Source organism: Vicugna pacos, chromosome 16, assembly GCF_048564905.1.
Source record: "Vicugna pacos chromosome 16, VicPac4, whole genome shotgun sequence".
NCBI classification, from domain to species: domain Eukaryota; kingdom Metazoa; phylum Chordata; class Mammalia; order Artiodactyla; family Camelidae; genus Vicugna; species Vicugna pacos.
The window spans coordinates 49,118,584-49,146,150 of NC_133002.1; the positions used below are offsets into that span (position 1 = coordinate 49,118,584).

At 52.6% G+C, this 27,567-nt stretch overlaps 1 protein-coding gene across 2 annotated transcripts in view; it reads left to right on the top strand.

Annotated features, from left to right (window-relative positions):
* MRC2 (mannose receptor C-type 2) overlaps nucleotides 1–27,567 on the top strand; it is a 49,860-nt gene that overhangs the window by 13,110 nt on the left and 9,183 nt on the right. For both annotated transcript variants that reach the window (XM_072939367.1, XM_072939368.1), the window contains exons 2-14: nucleotides 15,149–15,550; nucleotides 16,283–16,456; nucleotides 16,624–16,788; nucleotides 17,008–17,121; nucleotides 17,583–17,726; nucleotides 20,346–20,534; nucleotides 20,696–20,850; nucleotides 22,157–22,264; nucleotides 23,907–24,022; nucleotides 24,490–24,638; nucleotides 25,230–25,447; nucleotides 26,174–26,316; nucleotides 27,411–27,513. In XM_072939367.1, coding sequence (XP_072795468.1) covers nucleotides 15,149–15,550; nucleotides 16,283–16,456; nucleotides 16,624–16,788; nucleotides 17,008–17,121; nucleotides 17,583–17,726; nucleotides 20,346–20,534; nucleotides 20,696–20,850; nucleotides 22,157–22,264; nucleotides 23,907–24,022; nucleotides 24,490–24,638; nucleotides 25,230–25,447; nucleotides 26,174–26,316; nucleotides 27,411–27,513 — 2,180 coding nt within the window. The remainder of the gene's footprint in view (nucleotides 1–15,148; nucleotides 15,551–16,282; nucleotides 16,457–16,623; nucleotides 16,789–17,007; nucleotides 17,122–17,582; nucleotides 17,727–20,345; nucleotides 20,535–20,695; nucleotides 20,851–22,156; nucleotides 22,265–23,906; nucleotides 24,023–24,489; nucleotides 24,639–25,229; nucleotides 25,448–26,173; nucleotides 26,317–27,410; nucleotides 27,514–27,567) is intronic.

Genomic DNA, 27,567 nt, shown 5'->3' on the forward strand with positions numbered 1-27,567 from the left:
TCCCAGCCTCTATTTTGTATTTACCCATCCCTTGCTTTTACAATTCTTCATTCTCAGAGTATAATATAAAAACAGGAAAGTGAGCACATCATAAATGTTCAGCTCAATGAATTTTCACAAACTGAACACACGCATTTAACCAAGGATCAGATCCAGCAAATAGGAACATTACCAGTATTTCAAGTGCTTTTAAACATTTTTCCGTACCCTCATTAGACGCGAATGTTTCTTCTGGGTGAACTGTCTGTTCATACATGTCCTTGATCATCTTATCTCTTCAGGTCTTAGGGGCTTAAAATTACTGGGGTCTCTATATTTTTCTCATCAGCTTATTTGAGCTTCTTGCCATATTTGTTACAAACATCTTTCCCCTGTGTGTTCTTCATTTACGTTTTTTTATTTGGGAAGTATCTTTTTGATCCCCCTCCTCCTCCACACAGTTGGCCCTTTCAGTACGGTTTACAAAGCCCTTTGGGTGGAACTGGGTTCTCTTCTTCATTGGAATGCTAGCGTTTACCCTTTTATGCTCCCCTACCCTTTCTGTTTCACGAACTCTCCTTCCCCCAACTAGGCCCCCAGGAGCACACTTGAACTTGAAAGAGCTTCATTTAGCTAACTTGAACAAGGCTGCATATATAGTTTTTCAGAATAAGAATACATTTTTGTGATTAAAAAAAAAGATACCTACTCATAGTAGACAATTCAAAAAATAGAAAAGTTACAAAAAAAAGAAAGAGTAGCTAAAAATTCACCATTAAGAAACAGCCACTATTAACCTTTTGGAGAATATCCGTCCAAATTGTGACTTCTCTCCTCTCCATCCCTCTCTGTATAGAACTTTACATAGGTGTTTCAGTTTTGATTTGTAACTTTCTTTCTTATGCCAGTCTGTCATTAGTATATTTCCACTCAGCGCTTCCCTTGGCTGTGTAAGATTCCATTGTACATATATACCTTAACTCATCCCTTATTGGACATTCAGGGCATACCTCTTTAAATTCCAAACATGTAAATTGTAGAAAATACAAAGAGAAGAAAATAAAAATCACCAGCCACCCCATAAGTCAGTGATAATAGCTGTTAACACTTAGGCATATACAGTGGTTCTGCAACTCTGGTGAGCCTCAGAGTCACCCGGGAATCTTGTTTACAATCCAGGTATTCATTCCTTCATCCTGAGAGTCTAATTCAGCAGGTCTGCTGTAGGGCTTGGCCACTTGTGTTGTAAACAAGCACCCCTGGCAATTTGGACACCCACGTTTAATTACAAGAATGCAAAAAGGTCTTTTCAGACTTTATTTGGTTTAAAAGAAAGTAGAAATAAGGTCATATTATACATTCAGTTTTTAAAAATCAGTTACAGTGTGAACCTCTATTCATGGTTAAATACTCTTTTATAAATTAACTTTTATTGCCTGCATAGTACTCTGTTGCGTAAGTGTATTTCAGTTTACTCAGTTAACGCCATAATTTGTTGGATATTAATTTTCCCCCAGTCATTGGTATTATAAATAATGCTGTGTAGTGAAATCTTTGCATAGATTCTTAATTATTTCCTTAGGTTAAATCCCTAAGAAGTGGACTCCAGGGTCAAAGTTTTGTGTTTTTGAAAGCTTTTGACACAGGGTGCCAAATTCTCTTCCCGAAGGATTGCCCCCTGGGGCTACTGCTCCCATGAGCTCACTTGTGTGGGGCAGTGTGGTGAGTCTTTCCCTCCCTGGTCTTAACCAGTCCTGCCCGCCACCCTGTGGGCAGCACCAGCACAGCTCCTGACACATGCCAGGTGCTCAGTAATTGTTCTGTGCAGTAAACACGAGGGGTATTTTCTCCACTGAACCAGTGAGGGCACTGAAGGATGAAGAACTCAGATGACTAGTTGAAGAGCAGAATTCAAACCCAGCCTTGAGTCCAGAGCCTGAGCTCTCTGACCGCACCATCGATTTGTAACTAAGATCAGAGAGGAAGACCTGTGATGGCTGTGGGAGCAGTACTTTTAAAATACAGTTCTCAAAATATACGGAAGAAATCAGGAAAAAGGAGCAAAAGGGTGGGAAAAGAGAAGGAATTTGAGGTGGGGGGCGCCCTCGCAGACATTCTTTGTATTGTGTCTATTGTGTCATTGGAGGTCTGGGTGATGTCACAATGGTGGTGATGGTGGGGTCTTGTCTGTATGACTCGTAGTGGCTTCCAGGGCAAAGCAAGTCAACCTTGCCAAACACTGAGGAGAACAGAATTGGGTTCTGTAGGAAATGCAGAGAGGTTTGGTTCCTTCAAAGATCTTAAGATGCCCTCTGTGTCTCCTTTCCCTTGGTTTTATTTACTCCTGAAACATTATAATAACATAATAGAAAGTTATGCATAATCCTGACCTCCTGGCACTACAAATAATTTCATGTTTCCCTTATTCCTTTCTATTCTTTGTCCACACATGATCTGTTTTTAAAGGAAGGTGTAACCCAGAGGATGTTAACCCCCTGCCTGTAGGGCACAGGGCATCTTGCCTTTCCATCTCCCCTGGTCCAGCTCTGTTCAACACACGTGTATTGGAGGGGAGGGTATAGCTCAGTGGTAGAGTGCATGCTTAGCATGAACGAGGTCCTGGGTTCTTCCCCAGTACCTCCATTAATAAATAAATGAACACACCTAACAAACCTCCCCCCCAAACAAACAAACAAACAAAACACACACATACATGTACTGAGCACCTGTTGTATGCCCCCAAATTGGAGAGATGAATGGATAAGACACAGCTCCTGTTCTGAAGGAACAGTTTAATGGGGAAGAGAGACCCTAAAAGGGTCATGTCAGTATCCCTGTAGATCTCCCCAGGAGCCTGTGAAGGGGTGAGGAGGGTATTTTTGAATTCAGTTTATAGGTAAGAAAACAAGAGTCCCCTATGATCATTTACATTGTAATGGCAGAATCAGAACCTGAACGCCTAGGCTAGACTCCCTGGCCTGCACTGTCCCAACCCGTTCCTCCTTCTGTTCTTGCGGCCCCACTGCCACGTGACTGCCTGAGTCCTAGCGAGGGTCCCACGCAGACTCTGTCCTCCTCCTCCCGTCCCAGCATCTGCCGTGGTGAGTAGTGTGGGCACTACGCCACCTCCTTCCACACCCTCCCTTCCAGCTGCGTGTTTCGTGACCTCATTTTCCCTTTGCCATGGCCCTTGGAGTTTGTTTCTGCAGAATGTGGCTGGGAAAGCAGCATACCCCAGGCTGCCCTGACCTCCCCAGAAGTCCCCCTACTCTTCCCTGACATACTGTCCATGCCTCTTCTCTTTGCATCTCCCTGCCAGGCGCACCTGAGGAGGGTCCAAAAGTTCAGAGGCCAGAAAAAAATTATCATTGCCAGTGACCAGGCACCCTTGGGAACCAGGGGAGGACTCCACATCTGGACTGTGGATTTATTTTTCTTGTAATTCTTCTGAAGAGCAGCTTAAACACTTGAGTCCTTGGCTTTATTTACTCTTATCACTTCCTCTTATCCAGATTGCAGTGTCTGCGAAGCCTGGTTCCCAGGCTCTCTGCTGTGAAACAAACAGATTCTTGAGCTCACGGCCCCCATCTGGGTAAAGGCTCTTCAATGTCAAAAAACAATAATGGCCTTCAATTACTGAGTGCTTACCAGGTACAGAACATCTTTAAGCATTTTCTTGCTTAATCTGCCCAGAAACCCAGGAGGTGGGTCATATTGGTGCGTTCCCCAAGGTGAGGCAGCCAGCCCCAGGGCCTAAGAAGGGATTTGAACCTAGGTGGGTCCTGATTCCAGAGCCACCCTCCTAAACCCTTCACTGTGGTGCCTCTGGAGAAGGTGTGAATAAGGAAGGTCCCATCTGCCTGTCATCTCAGAAGACAGCAAGTTTCATCTTTGGCATATAGTTTTAGGGAGATCCAGAAGGTTCAAAGCAAAAAAGATTCTAAGTTCATTTAACTTTTATGTTGAGAAGCTGGAGCTGGCGTATTCAGTTAAGAATATGCAGATTAGAAGAGGCTCGTGGATTTGGTGTTGACATCTCTAAGCACCTGAGCTTCCACCTTGGAAAAGTAAAAACCCTAGGGTTGTTTTGATTGAAAGCACAGTTTCAATAAACCAATCAATACAGGGGAGGTAGAAATAAAGATTTGCTACTTACAGATCCCAGAAACTGGGCAGGGGGTGGGGCGCATCCCAGGTCACCAATGAGAGGCGCTAGAGAACAGAGTGGCAGACACCTAGTACTCAGAAGGTGGTTGGGACCCAGGTCACTCATTTTTCAAGGGCTCAACTCTAAGTGGTTATTTTAAAAGGTGCCCCAGAAAAATCAAAGTGGGAACATCCCACTTGTGACGGGCATCCCAAACTGAGGTCTTATCTAAACGTCCAGACTCTGGGTATGAGCGGGCTTGTCATACTGTAAAATGCCGAGGCAGCGGCTCAAAAGAGTTGTTTTTCTCATCATGGCTTTAAAGTGGGCCATGCTTTGCTTTGAGAACCAAACAAGTCCTCCTTGAATGTCGCCACGTCAGAAGGTCACGAAACTGCCAACGAGCAGAGCAAAAACTTGTAGTGAAACTTGTCACGATTTCTCAGAATCATATTGTGCTGCGTTTCAGACACGTGTCGAGAAAGGAGTGCAGTGTGTCACAGGGACATTGTGACTGCGGGACAGGGGAGCCTAATTTAGAGGGAAGCCCCTGAACACATTTTTTTTTTCCAATTTTGAAATAAGCACAGCCCTCAGGTCATTCTTTCTTTCTTTGTTTTTTCGGTTTTTGTTTTTGGAGGGAAGAGAGAGTCCATTCTTAATGGAGACCGGGATACTGAAGAATATTTTTCTACTCTGATAAAAACAATGGTGGGAGCATGAAAATATACGGCCACTCTCATTCCACCTCAGTTTTGTGGTAGGGGTTGCAAAAGGGGTGGGTGGGGACTGTGGCATACTGGTGAGTCGCCACCCAGGTGGGCAGCCGCCCCCAGAAATTGTGACTGGTTCCCTGCAGGCACACTGGCCCAGTGTCATCAGGCCGCCCAATGTGTCTGAGGGTAGCTGGAAATTCAGATTTTTATGTGAAACCTCTCCAGTGTTAAATGTTGGCTCACTTTTCTTTCACGTATCATGAAGGCCAAATACACTGTGCTTACAGATTATCAGTTAAAAGTACCTGGAACCGTTTGAACTTCAACTCTGGAACTGACTGGTCTTTCTAGCCTCCCATCCCAGCTCTGCCTCTTAACTGGCCATGTTACCAAGATGCTTGATCTTTCAGTTACTTTAATACTTCAGTTTCCTTATCTGTCCAGTGGAGATAGGAATTTTACCTGCTTCTGAGGGTTGCTGTGGGGATTAATGAGAAAACCTGGAACCCAGTCCCCTGTACCCAGCAAGTGCATGGTAAACATTAGCTTGTATCACTATTTGTGGTCTCTTCCCGCAAGTGCAGGGTGACCATATGTCCTAGTTTGCTGGGACAGCCCTGGCTCAAGCTTCTTGTCGTGGTGGAATTGTTACTAACTCTCCTTCTCATTCACAGTATGAGACAATACATTATAAGGTCAACTTATATAAGCAAATACTGGCATTGGGCTGTTCAGGACTCGAACAAGTTTTAATCCTAATGAAAAGGTCATGATTCCAGCTGTTGGAGTGTCCTTGGACAAGTCACTTAACCTTTCTGGATTTCAGTTTCCACATTCTAAAGGACTGACAAAATGGATTCTAAGATCCTCCTGTTCATATTTATTCTGTCATTCAACAGACATGTACCATGAATCCAGACTCTCAGGCAAATGCCCAGGACAGAGAGAGGCCAAGGACACAGCCTGGGTCCTCCAAGGGCAGTTGGCCAATGAGGAACTCATTGAGTTGTGTGCAGCAGGGAGGGGTCCCAACCATTTTTTTCCTGTGTTCTTTGAAAGACTGTCAGCTAGAAATTGTTCATAAAATGTTACTTGTGAATTGACTGTTTATATTTGAAACCTCAAGCTCTCACAAACAAAGCAATACATTTCAGTTTAATCCTCCACACATTTCTTTTTTGTGAAGATCTACGTTGAAAAAAAAATTCACTATGGGAAATACAGAAAGGCCCAAGGGAAGGAGATTCTTCCTTTCTGTTGACAACGCAGTTAGCAGGGGGTGTGGGACTTCTAATATTTTAGCTTTCAGTTACTGACCCTGGCTTCGGCACACACCTCTGCAGCCACTTTGTTAAAATTAAAATCTAAAAAATTGCTCTCTCTAAATTTGCCTGGGTGCCTCCTAATAAATTCTCTCATTTATCTTCAATCAGCCAAGTATGGAGCTGTGGCTGGGGTTCTCCTGCCAGTGACTGTATGAAATAATCTGCTCAGGACTCCCACAGATAAAACAAATGTGGCTCCGCAGAGGCCCGGGGTCTCGGTCAACGAGGAGGTGGGCACTACTGGCGGAGACGTGCTCCTGGGAGCAGCCGGGTGATGCCTGCGCGTCGGGTGGACACACCCCCACCCACGCGCGCTCCCTTCCAAGCGCAAACGCAGAGCTGGGCGAGGCTCCAGTCCCGGGTCCTGAATGCTGCCCTTCGCTGCCCGGTCAGTGAGGCTGGATTGTGCTGGCCCAGAAAGCCACTTCCTGCCGCGACCAGAGCCGGCCGTTGTTGTGAAAGTTGCCCCCTGGGGAAGGAAGTGGCTTTGGACTGTTTATTTTGGCTGCGGGCTAGCAGACGGCGCCGGGGGGTGGGGTGGGGGCCGCAGAGCTGAGATTCGCAGGGCTGGGCTGGGGACCGGGCGGACCTCGGGGCCTCGCGGGGGCTCGGGAACTGCCGGGGGCGCGCGGGAAGCTGGGGCGCCGGCGGTGGGGGCGGCGCATCGTGGAGGGAGGGCGCGCCGCCGACAAGCGGTGCACTGCGAAGTGGGGCGCAGAGCGGACGCGAAGACCCAGAACTCCGAGGACAGGCGGGTCCCAGTTCCTTAGGTCCAGGGGGCTGGCGGGCGGGCGGGAGGGAGGTAGGGTCCAAGGTGGGCCCGCCCCTGGGATGCTCCGGTAAGGAAGAGGCGTGGGGACCGGGCGGAGGAGCCAGGCCGCGGGAGCTGCCCAGGAGCAGAGGGTTTCGTTTTCTGCCAGAGGTTAGAGGCGAAATTGGGCTCGGCAGCACACCACACCCCTACCCCGCCCTTCCTAGCCTTCCTACAAGATGGGGCTTGGGAAAGGACAGACGGAAGAAAAGTTTGTGATGCTTTACCCTGAGAAGACAAAAAGCCAGCAGGGGATGAGATCAAACAGCATTCAATCGCCAGAGTGGGGGAAGGTCAGGGCGGGTGAGGATTTGTGTCCCAGAGAGCCCCAGGGGCCACTTGGGGGGACCCGAGGACTGGCAGGCAGAGCCACTGGAGGGTTAAAATTGCCTTTCTGAACTTACCTGAATTCTCACTCCCACCACCCTCTTCATGTCCCTCTTCTCTAGCATTTAAGTGACAAGCCCACCTCTAAACTCATCCTCTGCCAGAGTTTGCGTTAACAACTTAATAGAGCACAGCAAATCACCCTGAGTATGGAGTGGGGGAGAGTGAGAAATGAGTGAGAGAGGAGGCTCATGGGGCTGGAGAGATTGAGTGACTACACATGCATGCATGTGACAGTGGAGCCGCGGTGGGGCCCCTGTGTTGGGTATTGTTACGTGCACTGTACATGATGAGGGACAAGCAGTTTGGCCTGGCTAGAGTGGAGGGGTGGCTGGGGAGGAGAGGGGGTGTGAGAAGCCTGGAGGGTGGACAGCAGAGGGAAGCCCACACTTGCCCAGGATTTTGGTGAGGCTGTGGCACAATTAGGTGGGGAACTGGGCCTCAAAAGTCCTTGACTCCCCTGCCCTCCGTGGAGGGAATGCCCCGCCTCAGGTCCAATGTGCGTGCATGGACATGGACACAGCCTCTGATAGAGGATAGTGCAGGGTGGGGTGCTGGGTCCCCAGGGTAGGCCCCTCAGCAGGGCGGGGCTGGCAGCTTCTGCTGACTCGGACATTTCCAGCCCTGGCCTCAGGGCCAAGCGACTCATTGAAAACAGCTGCTCCTTTTGGCTGGCGGCCTTGCGGACGGCCCTTGGCTCTCCCTGGGATGACCCCTGGCCTCTGCGTGGCCTGGGGAGGAGTGCCGATGGGGGAGATGGAGGAGAGGCTGGATGCCACCCAGCTGTGCCCTCTGGGACCAAATCTTGTCAGCTCTTGGGGCTCACCAGCTGGTCCCTGGTCCCCAGCTCTCTAGTTGCTGAGCCAGGCTGGTTGCTGGGTCCTCAGTCTTTGCTCCTGCCATCCCCCCAACTTGGAACACCCTCCCTGTCCTTGTCTCTGTTTGCCCCTTTCTGGATTTTGTTTGACATGCCTCTCATTCAGTAGATATTTGTGGAGGGCCTGCTGCATGCCAGGCACTGTGCTACAATTAACTTCCTTCAGCATAATGTCTTCAACTTGTGATGGGGAGCAGCCGTCTCATCTGAGATCAGACCTCTGGCTGCCTCCAACGCTGGGCTGAGTCCGGGAAGCGGCAGGGACGGCTGAGAGGTTTTGCTCCAAAAGACAGGCAGTTGTGAACGTCTGCACTCAGCCTCAGGACACCACCAGCACATCATGTGGATTTCATGGCAGACAGGAAAGGAAAGGAGGCCACAGGGACCGTCCATCGGGAGGGAGGAGATGGGGTTACTCAGCGTAGGACAGACAGCTTGAAAACCCAGTTGCCCCTGAGCAGAGGAGTAAATTTTCAGGGTGATGCCCTGGATGTCTGAAAAGCAAGGGAGTGTGGAGTCCACACCAGAAAGATTCCTGTCACACTTCAGTTTTCTGGAAGATCTGTTTCTGTCCATTTACCCCCAACCATGCAGTATAAATTAGACCTGACTGATTTGTACCTTGTTGATGTGTTGCTTATAACTTTGTTGTGGATTACTTCGTGAGTTCTGCCTCTCCGGCTGCATTTGAGGGCAGAAGCCCGGTCCTTTTTTTCCTCTGTAGTACCTAGTACAGCGCGTCGTAAATGCTTGTCTGCACGGATGAGAAAGCCTCTAGGGGAGCAGCAATCAGGAGCATGGGGTGGGTCCAGCCTCCCAGCACCTCCTCTGATGTGGCCCAAGAAGCTCATCACTGATCTGACGGTCAGAGGGGACCCCAGAACAGGCCCTAGGGGAGTAAGGAGCGTGGACCAGTGTTTCATACTGGGGGAAAGGCTCTGGCTCCAGCGCCTAGGGTTGTGTGTTTATCAGGATTCTTTGGTTATAAAGATAGAAGCTGGATGCAAACAAGCTCAGCAAAAAAAAAAGAAAAGAAAAAAGGAATGTGGCTGCAGACAATCCTGAGTGATGCCCAGGAGGATGGAATAAGAGCCACGGAGATCTCGGCGCCTGGACGTTTTGCACCATGAGGACTTGCAACCTCTCCTTCCATCTCTCAGCTATGCGTCTCTCTCCATGTTATCCCCTTTCTTACCTACAGCAGCAAGGCCTTCTCCTCATAAGGAAACGTGGCCACGTTTGGCAGCCCCAGTTTAGTGATCTCAACAGAGAGAAGAGACTTCATGTATTTCAGGGGAGAACTCTGGTTTAGCCCTGTTTGAGTTAAGTGACCAATCACTGTGGCTGGGGGATGGACACGATTATTGGCTAAGGGTGAGCCCTGGGTCCACTCACATAGCCAGAGATGCAGGAAGATTCTTTATAAATAAGAAAGGGAAGCGGATGGGAAGTTTGCTGGGCAGACAAAAACAAAAGCCAGAGGCTACGGGCAGCTCAGTGAGGTCAGGGAGTCTATTATTGTCTCCATGCCTTCCACACAGAGCCTGTCACCTTCCAGCCCCTATGGTGCCCAGATTTATGTCTGTGTGGCTCATCTGGACACCCTTGCTGCCTGGCACCCCACCTGGCCCCGATTAGATTCTCAATCAGTATCTGTTGAACGAATGAATGATGTGCAGCTGGTGCTCAGTGCATAGTTCCCTGCCTGGCTTCATTCATTCATTTATTCATTTATGCACTCACCAACAGGAGCATCGTGACCCATAGCTCGGTGCCTAGTGTTGTGGTGTTGGTGTGCTTGCCATCAGAATACAAGAGGTCATCTTGGTCTCTGATGCGGGCATTACCAAGATTCCAGTAAGGGCCACTTCCACGCCCTGCATGCTCCCCAGGCGAGTAGAGGGAGGCTGTGGGGTGGGTGAGGCTGGAGGGGGTCTTCTGGGAATGGGGGGGCCTCAGGCCTCTGTGCTTTGAGCGCCCTCTGCCACTTTGTGTGTGCTTGCTGAGAGCACGGATGCAGAGAACACAGAATTAGTTCTCAAAATGCCTTCGTGACCTTCCCTCTCTCTGCAGCACTGCCAGCTCGGCCGAGGCCCAGCTAGATCTCCTCCTCCATTGGCCCCTGGAGAAACAGCTTCCTTTCTGTGTGGGCCCAGCCCCAGCCCCAGCCCTCAACTTTGGGTGAAAAACGCCCTCTCCCAAGGGTCCCCCAGGCCCCTAGCTGGGCTGAGCGCCTGGGTTCTACCTCGTAGAAGAGCCCCTGGCCTCCCCTCGGCCCAGCTCTGCTCCTGCAGGCCTTCCTGCTGCCCCCAGAGTCCTCGTCCTTCTCTCATTCGCTGCCATTCTGTGACCTACATTCTTCACCCTCAGCCTCCCCTGCATCCTCAGTGACTTCAGAGAGTCTGAAGGCACAGCTCCCTCCTCTGTCCCCAGACACCTGGATTTTAGGGGCCTGTTTGCCCTCACGTCCTGCTGTGTCCAAACCCACTGTTCTCTAAGTAGGAGGGAGCTGTGTGTTTCCTCGTGTTCCCGGAGTTGCCTGGGACATGCTGCGTGCAGAGCAGGCACTCCAGGAAGTTATGTGGATTTGAACCTGTAGAACTTCAGACGGCAGCGTTGTGGGGGTGCCGTGGGGGCTTGGAGTGGTGACTCATGTAACAGGAGGAAAGGCCTCAAGAGGTACTGCGATTGGTTTGGACATCCTAGCCCCTTCCCCTCTCTGGACCTCAGTTTCCTCATCTGTCAAGCTGTGGGAAGGTGGCCTGATCCCAGCCTTGCCTCTCCTGACCGACATGGGCCTCTTTTGGACCCTTCATTTAGCACTTGCTGTGACTGTACAGCCTGGCTGGGATTAATTTAGCCCATGCGTGGAGGAGAAGGTTCTGCCCCCTGGGCTGCTGTGGGCTCCTGTGGCGTTTTGGGCTGCACGTCCAGTCCCATCTCCGAGAGCACCCGTGGAAGCAAGCGCTGCTTTCTTTCTTTTCTGGTCCCAGACCCTTTCCCGACCCCCTGCCAAGGGCTGCTTTCTGTTATTACTTACTGTCCTTGATGGAGGGGATTTTCTGTGAATCAGATGCCTAATCCTTAGAGGAGGCTGGGGCAGGCCTGGATCCAGTCCTGGGCCAGTTTATGGTTCCAGGAAGGTGGCTGGAAGGGAAGGAGCAAGTTGAGGGGAGGGGCCCTGATGTGGGAGGATTAACTACATCGGTTGCCCTCATTGGTCCTTCAGTCAGTCACCTGTGTCTTGCCCAGGGAGGACCCCATCCTGGTGTTGTTGGAGAACTGAGTGACCAGTGTCATTCCCCCACTGGCCTTCCCACTGTGGAGTTTTGAGCACTTGGTGGCAGGAGGCGTGTGCCCTCTGTTTTAGGAAAAGTAATTTGGCAACTGGGACAAGGAGCAGAAAGTTAGACTGGTTGGTTATGATTGTTATCTAGGCATGAAATTCATTCATTCATTTGTTCATTATTTGTTACTAAGCACTGCTGTGTGTCAGGCAGAGTGATAGGTCCTGGGGATACAGCAGTGAAGACAGAGCAAGTCCCCAGAAGCTTCTGAACAAGATGGGAGACAAAATGAACAAAACCGTGTCAGATCCTGAGTTCTGGTTCTGGAAACAGCAGGCTAATTTGTATTAGTCTTAACTCTCTGGCCAAGAGTCCTTAGAGGCTAAGGCGAACAGCACAACCAGGCAGACACTGGGAGGAAACGGTCCTTGACCAGGAAGATGCGGATGTGGGGAGCAGTTCATTTAAGCAGCTTCTCCTCCTGAGAGCACTGCCCATCTGAGGAGCTCAGACAGAAGGTGGCAGCTTCACTGGTAGGAGCAGAGGGGCGACCAGAAAAGCTAAAACTCGAGAGGGAAAATCCAGGAAATGCAGGCCATGTTTTCCCACAAATTCTCCTCAAATCCTTGGCAGCTTGTAAACTGTGCAGGGGCTGAGTGCAGCTTTAAGAAACCGAGCAAGAAAGGGCAGCTGGGAGGAGACATTTCAGTGAAGGCCTGGTGCTGGGGACACAGAGTTTGGAATTCAAGTTCCACTGAGTTAGACGGGCTTAGTAATTGCTTAAGGTTTTTCTTTGCAACTCTAGAAGGGCCTCACCTTATGATTAAACCCAAGGCTAAGGGCCACGCCTTCCGACTAAAGGAAAAACCCAAACAACCCCACCCTAGCAAAACCTAAAACCAAGCCTCCACAGGAGCTGGATGATCCACCAGCAATTTAACTGCCTGTCACAACAACACTCAGCATTCTTTAGGAAGATAAAAAATCCAGGCTCCCCTTAGCATGTCCTCCACAACATCCAATATGCAATAAAAACACCCAGGCTCCTTGTAACGTTATCCACTATGTCCAATATGTAATAAACATTACCAGACATGCAGGCAGCAGGAAAAAGTGACCCGTAATCAAGAGAAAAATCAGTCAGTAGACCTAGACTCGCAGATAACCCAGATGTTGAAAAAAAATCATATAATAGTATGTGCTGTGAAAAGGATTACAATCAAGTAGATATGCTTAGAGTAACTATGATTACTACTTGAGACTGAGAGGTCACAGAGGGCCTCTGTAAAGATGTGGCTTATTTTGAAAGGTGAAATGCCAGGCAGAGGAAACAGTGCAAAGGCCCTGGGGCAGGAAAGAGTCAGGCCTGTTCAAGGAAGGGCAGGGAGATCCCTGTGACTTGAGCAGGGTGAGTAGTATGATCTGAGATCAGACTGGTAGGTGAGGCCAGAACATGTGGGATCTTGTGGCTTGTAGTAAGGAGTTTGAGTTTTATTTGAAGAATGTTGAATCGCCTTTGAAGCCCTTGAAACAGGAGAGAGACTAATCTGACTTACACTGCTTTTTCTGTTACTATGAGAGAGGCTGTCATGTCAAATATTTCAAATATTTAAGAGCCAGTTACGTTTTTAAAGCTGTGTATACATATCTGTTATTCATTTTCTACTATATTGTTGCTGTTTTCCTTATAATTTATCTTATTTTTTGTAGCAGCTCTTTTTATATTAGGGAATAAACTATTTGCCTCTAAAAAGTTACATATATTTTTGCCATTTGAATTTTGACTTTGTTTAGGGCATTTTTCTTGCCATGGAAAAAATTTTTATGTCATTGAAGTCATTACTATTTTCTTTGTGACCTTCAACACTCCAGTATTATTTTAAAAAAATTTTGGAACTTATTTACATGTCTAAAGATCATTCTGCCTGGCTGTGAAGAATGGCTTATAGAGGGATGATCAGGCCAGCATGGTGGAACAGAAAGATGTTGGGGTTTGGACTCAGAAGACCAAATTTCAGCTCCATCTCTCTCCAGCCTTATGACTCTGGTCAGTTTGTCTTACTACCCATAGTCAGTTTCTTTGCCTATAATGTCATCATCATCATCATCATCAAATTTCATGTGCTGGATCCTATTCCAAACCCTTTATGTGTATTATCTCATTTAACCTTTACCGTAGTCTTACCATGAGGAAACCGAGTCATAAGGAGGTTAAGCAACATGCCCAACTCACACATTAAGTGGCAAAGCTCAGATTTGAACCCTGGCAGTCAGATTCATGCTTTCAAGGCATGAAAGTTATCCTGAAGAGCAAGTAGCTAATGGATACAGAATTTCTTCTTCTGGGATGTGTTGAATGTGTGTGTTGTGTCCTGAATGGCACCTGAGGAACAAGAGGAAGGTGGTGAGACTTGGGTGTTAGAGAGACCTAGATTTGCTCACTGGCTGTGTGAGACCACGCATAGGTCACGTCAAGTCTCTAAACTCGGCTCAGTTTCTTCCCTTCTCTCTCCCTTTCTCTCTCGCTCTCCACATTTAAGATATAATAACAGCTTTAAGATATAACAGTTCTGAGATATAATTCACATACTGTAAAACCCACCTATTTAAAATGTGCATTTAATTGAATTTTAGGATGTTAACAGAATTGTGTGACTATCATGACAGTCTAATTTTTGAACATTTTCATCACCCCCAGAAGAAACCCTGTACCTGTTAGCAGTCACTCTCCATTCCTGTCACCCCAGTCTAGCCTCAGGCAACCACTGATTTACCTCCTGTAAATTTGTCTTGATTTTTTTTAATCTGTTAGGTTTTTTTTTAATTGAAGTCAATTACAGTGTGTCAATCTCTGGTGTACAGCACAATGTCCCAATCATGCATATACATACATATATTTGTTTTCATATTAGTCTTGCTTTCTTAATCTGTAAAGTCGGTGTGCTGGCTGCAAGTTGGATTTCAATGTCTTCCACGGAGTATCTGCTTGGTGAGGTGATGGGTGAGAAGATGCGGGATAGGGGGAGCCAGAGAGCTAAATGCTGCCTAAAAACTAAAGAGTGAGATGGTTATAGGGGCACGAATGGATGGTGGTGAGTGGTTCGGAAAGAGTCTAAAGGAGAGGAAAGGATGGAGCTGGTGAGGCTCAGGAGCAAAAGAGAAATGTGAGACAAAATGACTCTAGGTCAGAGAAGAAATTTGGCAGAAAAATACCGCTGTGTAACGGAGGCTGAGATAAAGGTTGTGGTGTGGTGTGTAATATAAACACCTCTATCCTCCTCATAAGAGCTTCCAAAAAGTGAACAGTTCCCAGCTTGCTATATGGAGTTGGGTTTGTTTTTAGGGGTGGGACAGAAGGCTGAGCCCTGCCTCCAGGTGACATGGGGCTAGAACAGAGGCTGGTCATGTGGGCTTCTCCTCCCTTGGGCACAGGGGGACAGCAGTGTCTCTCACCACTGCCCCAAAGGGTTGGTAGTGAGGACGAGAGATTTGCTGTAGGAGAGAAGGCTCACAACCCAGCACCGGGACTGTGGTCAGTCAGTGCCTGTGGGCAGCACTGGCCCTCAGGGACAGTGGGGAGAGCCCCGGTGATGGCTTCATGTCCTGCCTTCCCTTCCAGAACCCAACGTCTTCCTCATCTTCAGCCACGGACTGCAGGGCTGCCTGGAGGCCCAGGGTGGGCAAGTCCGAGTCTCCCCAGCCTGCAATGCCAGTCTTCCTGCCCAGCGCTGGAAGTGGGTCTCCCGAAACCGGCTCTTCAACCTGGGCACCATGCAGTGCCTGGGCACAGGCTGGCCAGGCAGCAACACCACTGCCTCCCTGGGCATGTACGAATGTGACCGGGAGGCGCTGAGCCTTCGCTGGCATTGCCGCACACTGGGTGACCAGCTCTCCCTGCTCCTGGGAGGCCGCTCTGGCAACACGTCCAAGGCTGGCAGCCCCGAGCGTGGCGACCAGACTCGCAGTGGCCAGTGGCGCATTTATGGCAGTGATGAAGATCTGTGCTCCCGGCCCTACTATGGTGAGAAGCTGCTGGCAGAGGAGGGCTGGGGCCCGGGTGGCAGAGGGGCCTGGAGCCACAGAGGGACAGACGCTGGGGTGACAAAACCTTGACCTCTGCAAACTTCTGGCAGTCACCTCTTTAATTGTAATGAGAAGAATTTTTGAACAATCGAGGAAATGAACTTCAAAGCATTTAATTTGCTTCTTAAAAAATGTATAAAATTAACATACTCTTGGAAGACCTCAAACAGTACAAAAGCATGTAACAGAAAACTAAATGAGAAATCCCTTCCCCCAGGCCCGCTCTTCAGGGGAGACCCCAAGGTAACCCCCCAAAAAGTGTCTTGATCCCTGTTTTGCAGGGGTGAACGGGGACCAGAGTCACCCAGTGAGGGGCCTTTCCTGCTGGGCAGCTCCATCCTGGGCCCCTTTTCCTAGAAGCCACATAGAGTTCCAGGATGTAACCTGGTGTGAGGGGCAGCTGGATTTTGGACAGGCATAAGGGCGCTGGTGGACACCCGCCCTTCCCAGCCCTATGAGATGAGCTGTGGGACCTCTCTTAGGCTTCTGGGCTGACCTGATGGCAGAGGGAGCCTTGAAACCACTGTCTGGTGCCACTGCCCCTTCCCGCTCTCTGCTAACACCTGCTCAGCCCGGCTCCCTGGGTTATAGGGGGCTTTCCCTGAGGGATGAGGGGGCTGGGCAGCCTCTGGGGTCCAGTTGCCTAGGGCCTGGCTGCCCTCTCCTGCAGAGGTCTACACCATCCAGGGGAACTCCCACGGGAAGCCGTGTACCATCCCGTTCAAGTATGACAACCAGTGGTTCCATGGCTGCACCAGCACGGGCCGCGAGGACGGGCACCTGTGGTGTGCCACCACCCAGGACTACGGCAAGGACGAGCGCTGGGGCTTCTGCCCCATCAAGAGTGAGAGCAGAGCTGGGTGGGGCTGGTGGGAGGCTGGCCCTCATGGGCCTCTGTGCAGGTGGCAGAACTTTCGGGGAGGCCCTTCTGGTAGCGTGGGGCAGCCCCTGTGGGTCTCTGCACTCCTCCAGGGCTGGGGAGGGACCTACACCCGCCTGTCATGGTGGCAGGTAACGACTGTGAGACTTTCTGGGACAAGGACCAGCTGACTGACAGCTGCTACCAGTTTAACTTCCAGTCCACGCTGTCATGGAGGGAGGCCTGGGCCAGCTGTGAGCAGCAGGGGGCAGATCTGCTGAGCATCACAGAGATCCACGAGCAGACCTACATCAATGGTGAGGCTGGTGAGGGACCCCGGGCCTGGGCTGCTTGGCCGGGTCTGCCTCACTCTGCGGGCAAGGCAGGAGGGCAGGTCTCAGGTACCTGCCCCCACTTTTGGAGGACCCTGAGCCCTTTCTGCCTGCCAGTGGGAGTAAGGATGCTGTGGGTGGGGTGGAGAGTGGAGGGCTGAGGATGGGGCAACCCCCTTCTCACAGTCACTTTCTTGCTGTCAGGGCTCCTCACTGGCTATAGCTCCACACTGTGGATTGGCCTTAACGACCTGGACACCAGTGGTGGCTGGCAGTGGTCAGACAACTCGCCCCTCAAGTACCTCAACTGGGAGAGTGGTGAGGCGTGGGGTTCAGGGCACAGGGCGGCCTGGGGGACCCCACACAGGCCCTTGGTCTCCTGTTTACCCCTTCCCTGGTACCCTACTCCAGGCGAGCAGTGGGGATGGGGGCAGATTTTCTCCCCCTTCTGGAGTGGGCACCGCTGGTCCATGCAGTGCCTCTGTCTGAATTAGGAGCAGATGCCTTTTCCTCAGGGCACAGGGCCTCGGGGATGGACCGGTTTCATTCCCACGCATCCCTTCCGCCGCGGGCACGGGGCTGTGCACCGGCAGCCCGGCCAGAGGTTTGGGCCCACGTGGGCCCGGGTGAGGAAGCAGCGAGGGCGGAGGGCCGCAGCGGAACACCGGACGTCTGGGCTGGCTCGGGTTTCCGGGGGCGCACGGGGCTCCGGGTGGGCTCCCGGGGCCAGGGGGTGAGTTTCTCTCTCCTGGGGCGCTGGCGCCCTGCGCTCCCCACAGATCAGCCGGACAACCCGAGCGAGGAGAACTGCGGAGTGATCCGCACGGAGTCGTCGGGTGGCTGGCAGAACCGCGACTGCAGCATCGCGCTGCCCTACGTCTGCAAGAAGAAGCCCAACGCCACGGCAGAGCCCCCGCCTCCCGGTGAGCGGCGGCCCCAGCGCCCGGGGTGGGGGTGCGGCTCTCACGGCGCCGGCGCCCTGACCCTCCCTGTTCTCTACTGGTTCCGCTGACATCTGAACAAATTGAAATGCACCCTTACTGCGTTCCTTCGGGGAACTTCTGTGGAGAACCGTGTTAAAGGCTTCATTACTGACCGTGACCTCCTAGTGGTCACAGTGTGCTGGAGGTGACAGATCTCTCAACACACAATTGGCATACCCTGAGTTATGTACTATTATCAAAAATATGTCAAATAAATATTAGAGGGGCTTAGAGAATAAATTGATTACGCTTTGAGAGTTAAGGAGGATTTCACGGAAGTAACATTTGACTTGGGCTTTTCAAGTTTAGGATAAGTTTTAAAAAGCATAAGAGGTGTAAGGGAAGGGTATTTCTGGCAGAGGGAACTGCCTGTACAAAGGCACGGAGGCATGGAAGTTCACAGCAGCTTTAAGTGATGGTGAGTATTGCACCGTGATTAAAGAGTATAGACCTAACTACTTAAACTGTGGTCCCTGGACCAGAAGCACAGCCTCGCCTTCCCAGATGATGATATAAATGCTTGTTAGAAATGCAGACTCTCAGGTGCCCCTCCCCCACCCCAGTTAATTGAATTAGAACCTGCATTTTGCAAGCTCCTTAGGCAATTCATGTGCTGGGTCAGTTTGAGAAGTCCTGGCTTGGAGGGCATGGGGACAAGAACAACTCCAAAAGGCACGTTGCAGCCAGTCGCTGAAGGATTGTGGCTTCGGCTGAAATATCGGTATGGCCAGGTGGGCTGTGGGAGCCTTTGCAGTCTTCTGAGGCAGGGAGTATCTTGCTCACATTTGTGATTCACCTCCCTAGCCCTAGTGCTAGGGGTGTGACCCTGGGCAAGCAGCTTAGTCTCTGAGGTGCAAATTGAGGATAAACTCTTACCCCTTGTGGGGTTGCTGTAAGGCTGGAGACCTGGCCAGGCTCAAAGGAGCAGCTTGGCTCCGCAGGTGGCAGAGCTGGTTGGAAGGAGTGCAGGAGTCAGTCGCCATGGGAACAGCCAAGCAGGGATTTGTACAAGGGAAATATGGCAAAACCAGAAAAAATTCACAAAACACAGAAAGCAAAGAGCTTACAGTGTGAAACTTTAGCTTCTGGCAATTAAAGTGTTGCAAAAGACTGATTCAGGGCCGTCAGCCACTGCTTTCTCCCCTCACCCCTTGGGGAGTCAGGAGCAAAGGCTTAAAACATTGGCACTCCACATCTAGGGTACCTCACCTCCAGCTGGGGGGAGCCTGACCGATTCCAGGTCTTTCCAGAAGCTGCTTTCTCAAAGAAGGAGGGCCACAGGGTGGAGTATGGTTAGTAGGGGTGAGCAGCAAGCCTGGCCTCTCTGTGGTCCCCACTGAGACTGCCCCTCACCGTGTCCTCTGTCCCCTGGATGTGTCCCGTGTGGCCACTGTGGAGAGTCCTCCTCTGGGCCTCACGGACCTGCAGGTATGTCCCTGGCCTTGGATTTCCTCTTTCATCCTGGCCCACATCTCTGCATGAGCCATATTTTGTAGGAAGTTTCTTGGGTGGGCTCTGTCTTCAGGACTCATCACTCAAAGCACGTCATTTGGAAGGCAGGCACCATCATGCCCGCAAAGCAGCCACATTTCCTGAGCTCCCTTCCTCCCCCAGCCCAAAACAGGTCCCCCTCGGGGCTGAACACCCACTAAACAGTTCTGTCTGGGTGGCAGCTTGGGGTCTTAGCTGCTAATGAGAGGTGATTGATGGGTCTTGAGCCAAGGAGTGAGCCTGCTCAGGCCCTCGGCCCTGCCTACTTTGCCGGATCTCTGAGAGATTGTATGGCTGGACTCTGGAGCATCTCCCAGGATGGAGCGGATCCCAGTGGGGCGATGCTTCGAGTGGTCACATGCTTTCTTGCCCAGTCAAGCAGTTTCCTGCCTGAGCCCGAAATTGTGGGTGGTTTGAAGTCTTGTTTTCTCTTGCCAAGGCCAAAGTAAGGACTTGTTTGCCTCAGCTGCCCTTGGGCTCTGATCCCCAGAGGGTGAACCTGAAATGCACAAAAGTAGGGGTGAGAAAGGGCCTAGGACCTTTGGAGGGGTGCAGGGAGAGGAGCTGGGGGTGGGAGAGGGAGCAAGAGGAGAAATCCCAGCCAGGGATTACAAGCTGCTGACCCGGGGAGGCCCCACTTCTCCACCCTCTTCACCCCAGACTGACAGGGCCACACACCATAGATGTTCTTTGAGACAATGACGGTGGTGCCACTTATTAAATAAACAAGGTGAACATGAGATAAATTGGAGTCTTACAGCTGGAAACCCCATTTACAGAGGAGGAAACTGAGGCTCCAGGGGCTGGGCTGTCCTGAATCCCCCCCAGCTAGAGCGGCCATCCTGTCTTGGGTGAAATCTGCCACCACTTTCTGGTGCTCTAGCTGCCTTGGAGGGTTTTGTCTTTTCATCATCATTCAGCGTTCAGATCTGTCCTGGTGGGAAGGGTGGATTTGGGCAGGTTTGGGGAGGAGGTGACTTTGGAGCCCTGGCTGCATTGACACCCAGTGGGTTGGTGCCCGGGCTGGGTGGCTGGGTCCCTGAGCAGCGGCCTCTTGGGTCTCCGCAGACGTGTGGGCCAACGTGAAGGTGGAGTGCGAGCCCAGCTGGCAGCCCTTCCAGGGCCACTGCTACCGCCTGCAGGCTGAGAAGCGCAGCTGGCAGGAGTCCAAGAAGATGTGTCTGCGGGGTGGGGGCGACCTGCTCAGCATCCACAGCATGGCCGAGCTGGAGTTCATCACCAAGCAGATCAAGCAAGGTGAAAGGCTGAGCGTCCAGGGGGCTGGGGTGGAGGCTGGGACCTCCCGAATGCCCGTCCTGTCTGCCCCAGAGGCTCAGGGACAGTCCCTTCCTACCCTGCCAGTGGCTGAGGCTGACCTCCCAATGTCCTCTCACCCCTCTCCCCTGCTGCGCCCTCAGAGGTGGAGGAGCTGTGGATTGGCCTCAACGATCTGAAACTGCAGATGAATTTTGAGTGGTCCGATGGGAGCCTCGTGAGCTTCACCCACTGGCACCCCTTTGAGCCCAACAACTTCCGGGACAGCCTGGAGGACTGTGTCACCATCTGGGGGCCGGTGAGAACATCCTCTCCCTATCACAGGGCCCCAGGACCCACCCACCGCTTCCTGGTGCTACCCCAGCTGAAAGATGTCCTATCAGCTCCTACCTGTGACACCACCCCCTTGCCTCTCAAGAAGCCCCATCTTCATGCCCCAGTCCCGTCCCTTCCACCTGGAGATATTGCCAGGATTTGAATCACCTCTCCACTGCCAACTAGCTGGGTCACCTTGGGCAAGCTACTTAACCTCTCTGTGCCTCGGTTTCCTCATTGTCAGTGAAACTCTAATGGTGCCAACTGCAGAGGGTCATTAGGAGGATTAGAAAAGTTAATTCTTGTGCTGCCTCAGGACGGTGCCTGGAGTGATCTTGATCTCCTACCAGCTGCACTTCCCCACCAGCAGGTGGCATCAGAACCCATATTGTGTGGACAGGCTCCGCAGACAGGGCTGCTGTGTGCCAGCCCTCCCCAGCCCAGGGTCCTGTCCCTTCAAGGAATGATGGAGTCAGGACTTTTTGCCATGACTTTGGCTGAGACACACTGTGGGTCAATGAAGGAATTGATTCAGGGCTTCAAGCAGAGATAAGAGACCCTTAAAAAACAGACAAAACCACAGGGACAGACTGCTCACTCCAGAGACAGAGAGGACATTCTGCCATGACTGTGAGGACAGGCAACAGAGCCAGGGACTGTGGAGGCATCTGACTTAGGGGATGCTCTTTAAAAGTTATGAACAATTATTTGCTGGGCATCTGCTATGTGCCAGGCATTCTCCTGGGGGCTGGGATGCACAAACACCGCTGCCCTCTGGATAGAGCTCAAGGCAAACAAAAACTGCTGACTGGGTGCCCTGGACACAGGAGGGGCCGAGGACAAAGTTCCTCGGCAGCACCATCCGCCCAGGTGAGGGTCTGGGCACACGGCCTCCGCTCATCCTGGATCTGCAGGTACTGGCTGGACACCTTGCCAAACTGGGACTCTCGTCTGTCTGTCCTGCTAGTAGTCTTAGCCAGCTTGTCCTAGATGTGTATGCAATGAGCTCTAAAAAATTTAAAAGAGCACCTTTTCCCATTTAGACAGCGCTTGTCAAACTTTCAGGGCATTTGCACACCAGCTCTGTGTGCTCTCATCAGCCCTGTAAGGCATACAGCCCTCATCTTGCTCTCCCTATTTTCCGGCCTGGAACACAGAGAGGTCAAGCTTCCTGCTCAGGCTCACATAGCATGTCAGAGGCAGGGCCATGTCTGGAAACCAGGTTCACTGAAGGGGTTTGGGAAATTTGGGAGAGATGGTCTGAGACTCCCCTCACCCTGTGTCCCTAGGAAGGTCGCTGGAATGACAGTCCCTGTAACCAGTCCTTGCCGTCCATCTGTAAGAAGGCAGGCCAGCTGAGCCAGGGCACCGCTGAGGAAGACCACGGCTGCCGGAAGGTGAGGGTGCTTCTGCAGCTGCCTGGGAGGGGTGCCAACCAGGGGAGCTCCCAGGGGAGCGAGGGGCAGGTGGAATCCCGCAGTCTCCCATGGCCTTGGCCCTTCCTTGATACACGCTTCTCTCCTATTCTCCAAACTGCTCCGGTCCAGAAGGAGTGATAGTGGATGAGGTGGGGTGGGGGAGGGAGGCTGTTGGGAGGAAGCAGAGCACCCCACTCCCAGCCCTGAGCCCGGCTCCATAGGAAAGTTGCTCCCTGAAGGCAGCAGAGAACCAGGAGGTGGGGGTGGGCAGGCCCCCATTCTGGTCCAGTTGTTACCTGAATGCAGGCTGTCGGGGAGAGCCCGTGTCCTCTGTGCACCCCAGTCCTGCTGCCCCACCTCTGTCTTTGCTGCCACACAACACACCGTTGATACAGCGTGTACTCGTCTGTCTCCTCAGGAGGAACGAGGCAATTCTGGTGTCTCCCTCCTTGTGTTCTAGCCCCGGGAGGGAAGGTGTCAGGACTGAATGGGAGAATAAATGAGTCTGGGAGAGGGTATGAAAGAGGACAAGGGGGTGTTGACCCATTTCCCTCCTCCAGGTCCACCCCTGGCCCCTGACTGAGCAGGGCATGAGTGGTGGTGTGGACACATACAGTTACTTACTCGTAAAGGAAACTGTGTCTTGGGTGCCTGACGGCTCCCTCTGCCGAGGCCACACTCCTCCTGCCAGCCCCTCGCTGCCAACCCCTTGCTGCCAGCCTGGCTCCTCACTGTTTTCCTTTGGATTCAGGCCCCTTAACACAATCCCCCAACCTTCCCCCCAAAACTCTCCCCTAGGGAGGAGGAGGAAATGCCAGAAGGCATGACCTCCAGTGGGGGGGAGAAGAGAGCAGACAGGGGCCTGGCTGGAGAGTTTGGGGGCCGGCATGGTCAGGGTGGCTCTGATGAGGTGGGACAGTGGGGTGGGGGCATCACTGAGTGCCCTGCACCAGGGCTGGCCTGGAGTGAGTCGGGGTGGGCATTGGGCAGCCACTCTTGGGAGAATCAAGGGTCTTAGCAAGGGTCTCTGCTGAGCGTATGGGACTCTGTGCCCCCCCGTATACACACATATACATGTACACACATATGCATGCATATATACCCCCACATACATGCACACCCCCACATGGCCCCTCACACACACACGTGCTGCCCCTCGCTGGGCCTGGCGCACGCTCCAGCTTTTCCAGGCCCCTGAGGATTACCAGCCTCCTCCACATCCTGGCAGCTCTCCCTGTTTTTTGGCTCTGGTTTCCCAGCCAACTGGCAGTTTTCCCACTGCATCTCTTGGTTCAAATGCCCAAGAGAGTAGCCCATGGGCCACTCATCTTTCTTGGCCACGCCGGGGCCCGGGTGACTGGCTGCCTCTTTGGGCCAGGCTTCCACGCAGGTCTGGCTGTTGTGGGCCTTGGTAAGGAGGGGAGGGTGGAGTGAGAAGGCGCAGAACACAGCACAGAAAGAGCTGGCTCTGGTGTCAGACCAGTGCCCAGACCTCTGTCCCGTGCCCAATCTGCAGAAAATTCATTGGTGCCATTGATGGCATCGCCCTACCCCAGGATTCACGGGTGAGAGGACTGTCCTCCCCACACATGCCCCTTTTCCGCCCACTGTCTCGAGCCAGGGTTGGACGTGGCACAGCCCATCCTGCTACTGGCTGGGAGAGGACCAAGTGACCTACAGTGAGGCCCGGCGCCTGTGCACCGACCATGGCTCTCAGCTGGTCACCATCACCAACAGGTACAGGAGGGGGACCAGCCCTCCCCCAGGTCCTGGCCTAGTGTGGTCCCTCCACTAGCGTGGGCAGCATCCTGCCATCAAGTGCAGAGGGACCTGAGTCCTTGGAGCTTCAGCTGGCTCCAGGGCCTTTTTCTAACAGTGTCACCGGAATGACTCGCGTTTATTAAGTGGCCCCGGCATGGGGCAGGTCCTGGGCAGGGGCAGGAATAGGCATTGGAGTGAGCTGGATGCCCAAAAGAGGTCTCGGCTGTGTCTGATTTTCTCTCTTTCTTCTCAGCAAGGCATGGAGGTGCAGACAGTAGAAGGGGAGCTGGGTTACTGTGTGTCAGCTGCAGGGGGTCCCCCACTTCCCTGACCAAGTTTCTGATCAGGAACAGCACCCAAGCTCCTGGAGCAAGGCATCTGGCCCATGGCCCAGGGAGTGGCGGGGGGCAAGCTCCCTGCCTCGACCAGCCTCCCTCCTGCAGGTTTGAGCAGGCCTTTGTCAGCAGCCTCATCTACAGCTGGGATGGCGAGTACTTCTGGACGGCCCTGCAGGACCTCAACAGCACCGGCTCCTTCCGCTGGCTCAGCGGGGACGAGGTCATGTACACCCACTGGAACCGGGACCAGCCCGGTGAGCCCCTCCTCTTTGACTTTCCTTGATGAAGCCGGGAGGCCATGGTGGTCCAGCCCTGCCAGGACCGAGACCGTTCGTGCAGTGTGGTGACGTGGTCAGGAGGACAGGCTCTGGAGCCAAACCGCCAGGCTCAGGTCCTGACTGCAGTTTATTAGCTGCGTATCTTTGAGCCTCAGTTTCCTCATCTGTCCAGTGGAGTAATGATACTTTCCTCACAGGGTGGGCCTGAGGCTTAAGTGGCTTAATGTAGGTAAAGCTCTTAGAATTGCACAGGTGCTTGCTGCTATGATTAGTACCATTTCGCATTCATTGTCTTTTTTAACCCTTTCAATAACCAGATGAGGTAGATGATGAAAGAGGCTCAGAGAGATTAAGCAACTTGCCTGAGGTCTCACGGGGTAAACATAGAGCTAGGACTCTGCCTCCATTCTCTTCCTTCCCCTGGGGCTCTGATTCCACACAGCGTGTCCCTGCAGAGATGGCCAAGCTGGCCCCCAGTTTGAGGGCCATGGTGGTGCCCTGCGGGATGTGGGAGGGCTGGACTGTGAGTCCCTCTCAGCGTGCGGGTCTCCCTCCTCCCTCCTTCAGGGTACAGCCGTGGGGGCTGCGTGGCCCTGGCCACGGGCAGCGCCATGGGACTGTGGGAGGTGAAGAACTGCACCTCGTTCCGGGCTCGCTACATATGCCGGCAGAGCCTGGGCACGCCAGTGACACCCGAGCTGCCTGGGCCGGACCCCACACCCAGCCTCACCGGCGCTTGTCCCCAGGGCTGGGGCTCAGACCCCAAACTCCGGCACTGCTATAAGGTAGGCAGCCTGTAGGCCTGGGGGTGGGGGAGTAGGAAGGAAAAAGAAGAGCAAAGAGACCGCATCCCTGGCTGGTGGGTGGCCCCAACCATGATCCAGGCGGCTGGGCCCGGAGAAACTTTTCCCCAAACGGACTGCAGACAGGGACTTTCTGGTGAGCTCTTGTCAGTGGAATCTGAGGCCTGGAGCGTAGTAGGTGCTCAGTAAACCTTTGAGGAGTTGGAAAAATCCCATAGAGACCATCGGTTTCAGTTCTCAGTGTTGGGGCCAGGCTGACTGCTCTTCACAATTGCCTGGGGAGTCTGATTTTAAAGAATCTTCCCAGTTGCCGCTATGGAGATTGGGATTCAGTGGGTTGTGATGGGGCCTGGTAATCTGTGTTTTTCAAACCCTGCTGGGTTTAGGAGCCACTGATATGGTCCACAGTCTCTTATTATACAACAGAGCTGAAGTCTGGGGAGGGGAAAGGACTTGCCCACGGCAAATTGTGGCTCCGTTGGGACAAGAGCCCAGATCGCCCTGCTGGTCGGGGAACCAGGCAGGGAGTGTTCTCAGCTCCTGTCCCCTGGGACTCATTCTCTGGTGAGCAGGACTGTCTTAGTGAGCTTGGACCCACTGTCCAGTGAGGCCCCAGCCTCGCTTCCCATTCATGTCATGGGAGGGCAGGTGTCCTATGGGGAGATGGGCCAGGGGACCAGCTTGGACCACTGGACTTTACTCCTGCAGGTGTTCAGCTGGGAGCGGCTGCAGGACAAGAAGAACTGGGTCCAGGCCCAGGGGGCCTGCCAGGAGTTAGGGGCCCAGCTGCTGAGCCTGGCCAGCTATGAGGAGGAGCACTTTGTGGCCAATATGCTCAACAAGATCTTCGGGTACTGAGACTGTGGGGTGGAGGTGGGGGGCCCTGCATGCACGAGTGTGTGCCTCTTCGTTTTGCTGGACAGGGGGCAGGGGGCCAGGTGAAGGTGACCCCAGGGAGGCCTGTCCCAGGGCTTGAAAGACCTGTGTATCTGCTGCTAGTGCCAGGACCATCCTGTCCTCTCTCTGTGGAGTTGGAGACCCTGTGTTGCTCACCAAAGCCAGCAACACCCACCTCAGACTCACAGATTTTACACAAATAACCACCCTCACCATCCTTCCTCCATGGCAAAATCTCCTGTAAGCTGATCCAATTTGAGTGCCCCACCACCATCCTATAATAGCCCACACTTCTCAATGAACAGCTTTTCCTGAGAGACAGGAAGAGAAAGGCTGCAAAAGTGAGCATTTGCCCACGAGGTCCCTCCAGAACCCCATCTCTTGTCCTGTGGGCTCCTAAGGCATCTGCGACACGCAGCCCTGTAATTCCCTTAGCACTGGGAGAAGTCCAAAGGGATCCAGGCTTCCAGGGGTATCGCCTCCTAGCAAACATCATGATTACATCGTTTGACTAGTAATTATAATAGCTCACATTGATCGCTTCTCACCACGTACCAGATACTGTGCTAACAGTCCACGTTCAGCACCCTCCTTAGCACTCTCACGAACCCTACAAATTAGACCTTATCTCTTGTGGGCTGATAGAGAGGTTGGCTTATTTGCCCAAGGTCACAGAATTGATCTGTGGGTGACCCAGGACTGGAATCCAGGTGCATCTGATTCCAGGGCCTCAGGTCCCTGCACGATTCCCGTCGACTTCCTAATGTGAAAGCCTGTAGTCTTGATGGCAGAGCAAACCCCACCCAAAGGGAAACAAAGGAAGGGAGCCAGGCCATCACCCCCAGTGAGCCAGGCGCCTGGTCCAGCTAGCCCAGTTCTCTCTGGCGGGAGAACTTGTTAAGGGGGCCCCAACAGTGTTTTGCCCAGTGAGTGTCAAGCCAAGATGGAGAGGTCCCAGGCTCTTGGGACTGCCTGCGTCACAGCTGCAAGTAGCCTCTACTCCTTTCATCCCTCATGTCTTCTGTCTCCACCCCTGGTTGTGCTTAAGTGAATCAGAGCCTGAGATCCACGAGCAGCACTGGTTCTGGATCGGCCTGAACCGTCGAGACCCCGGAGCTGGAAAGAGTTGGCGCTGGAGCGACGGCCTCGGGGTGAGGGGGCCTGTAGGAGGCGGGACAGGTGGGCGGGGCCTGAGTGGGCGCGGT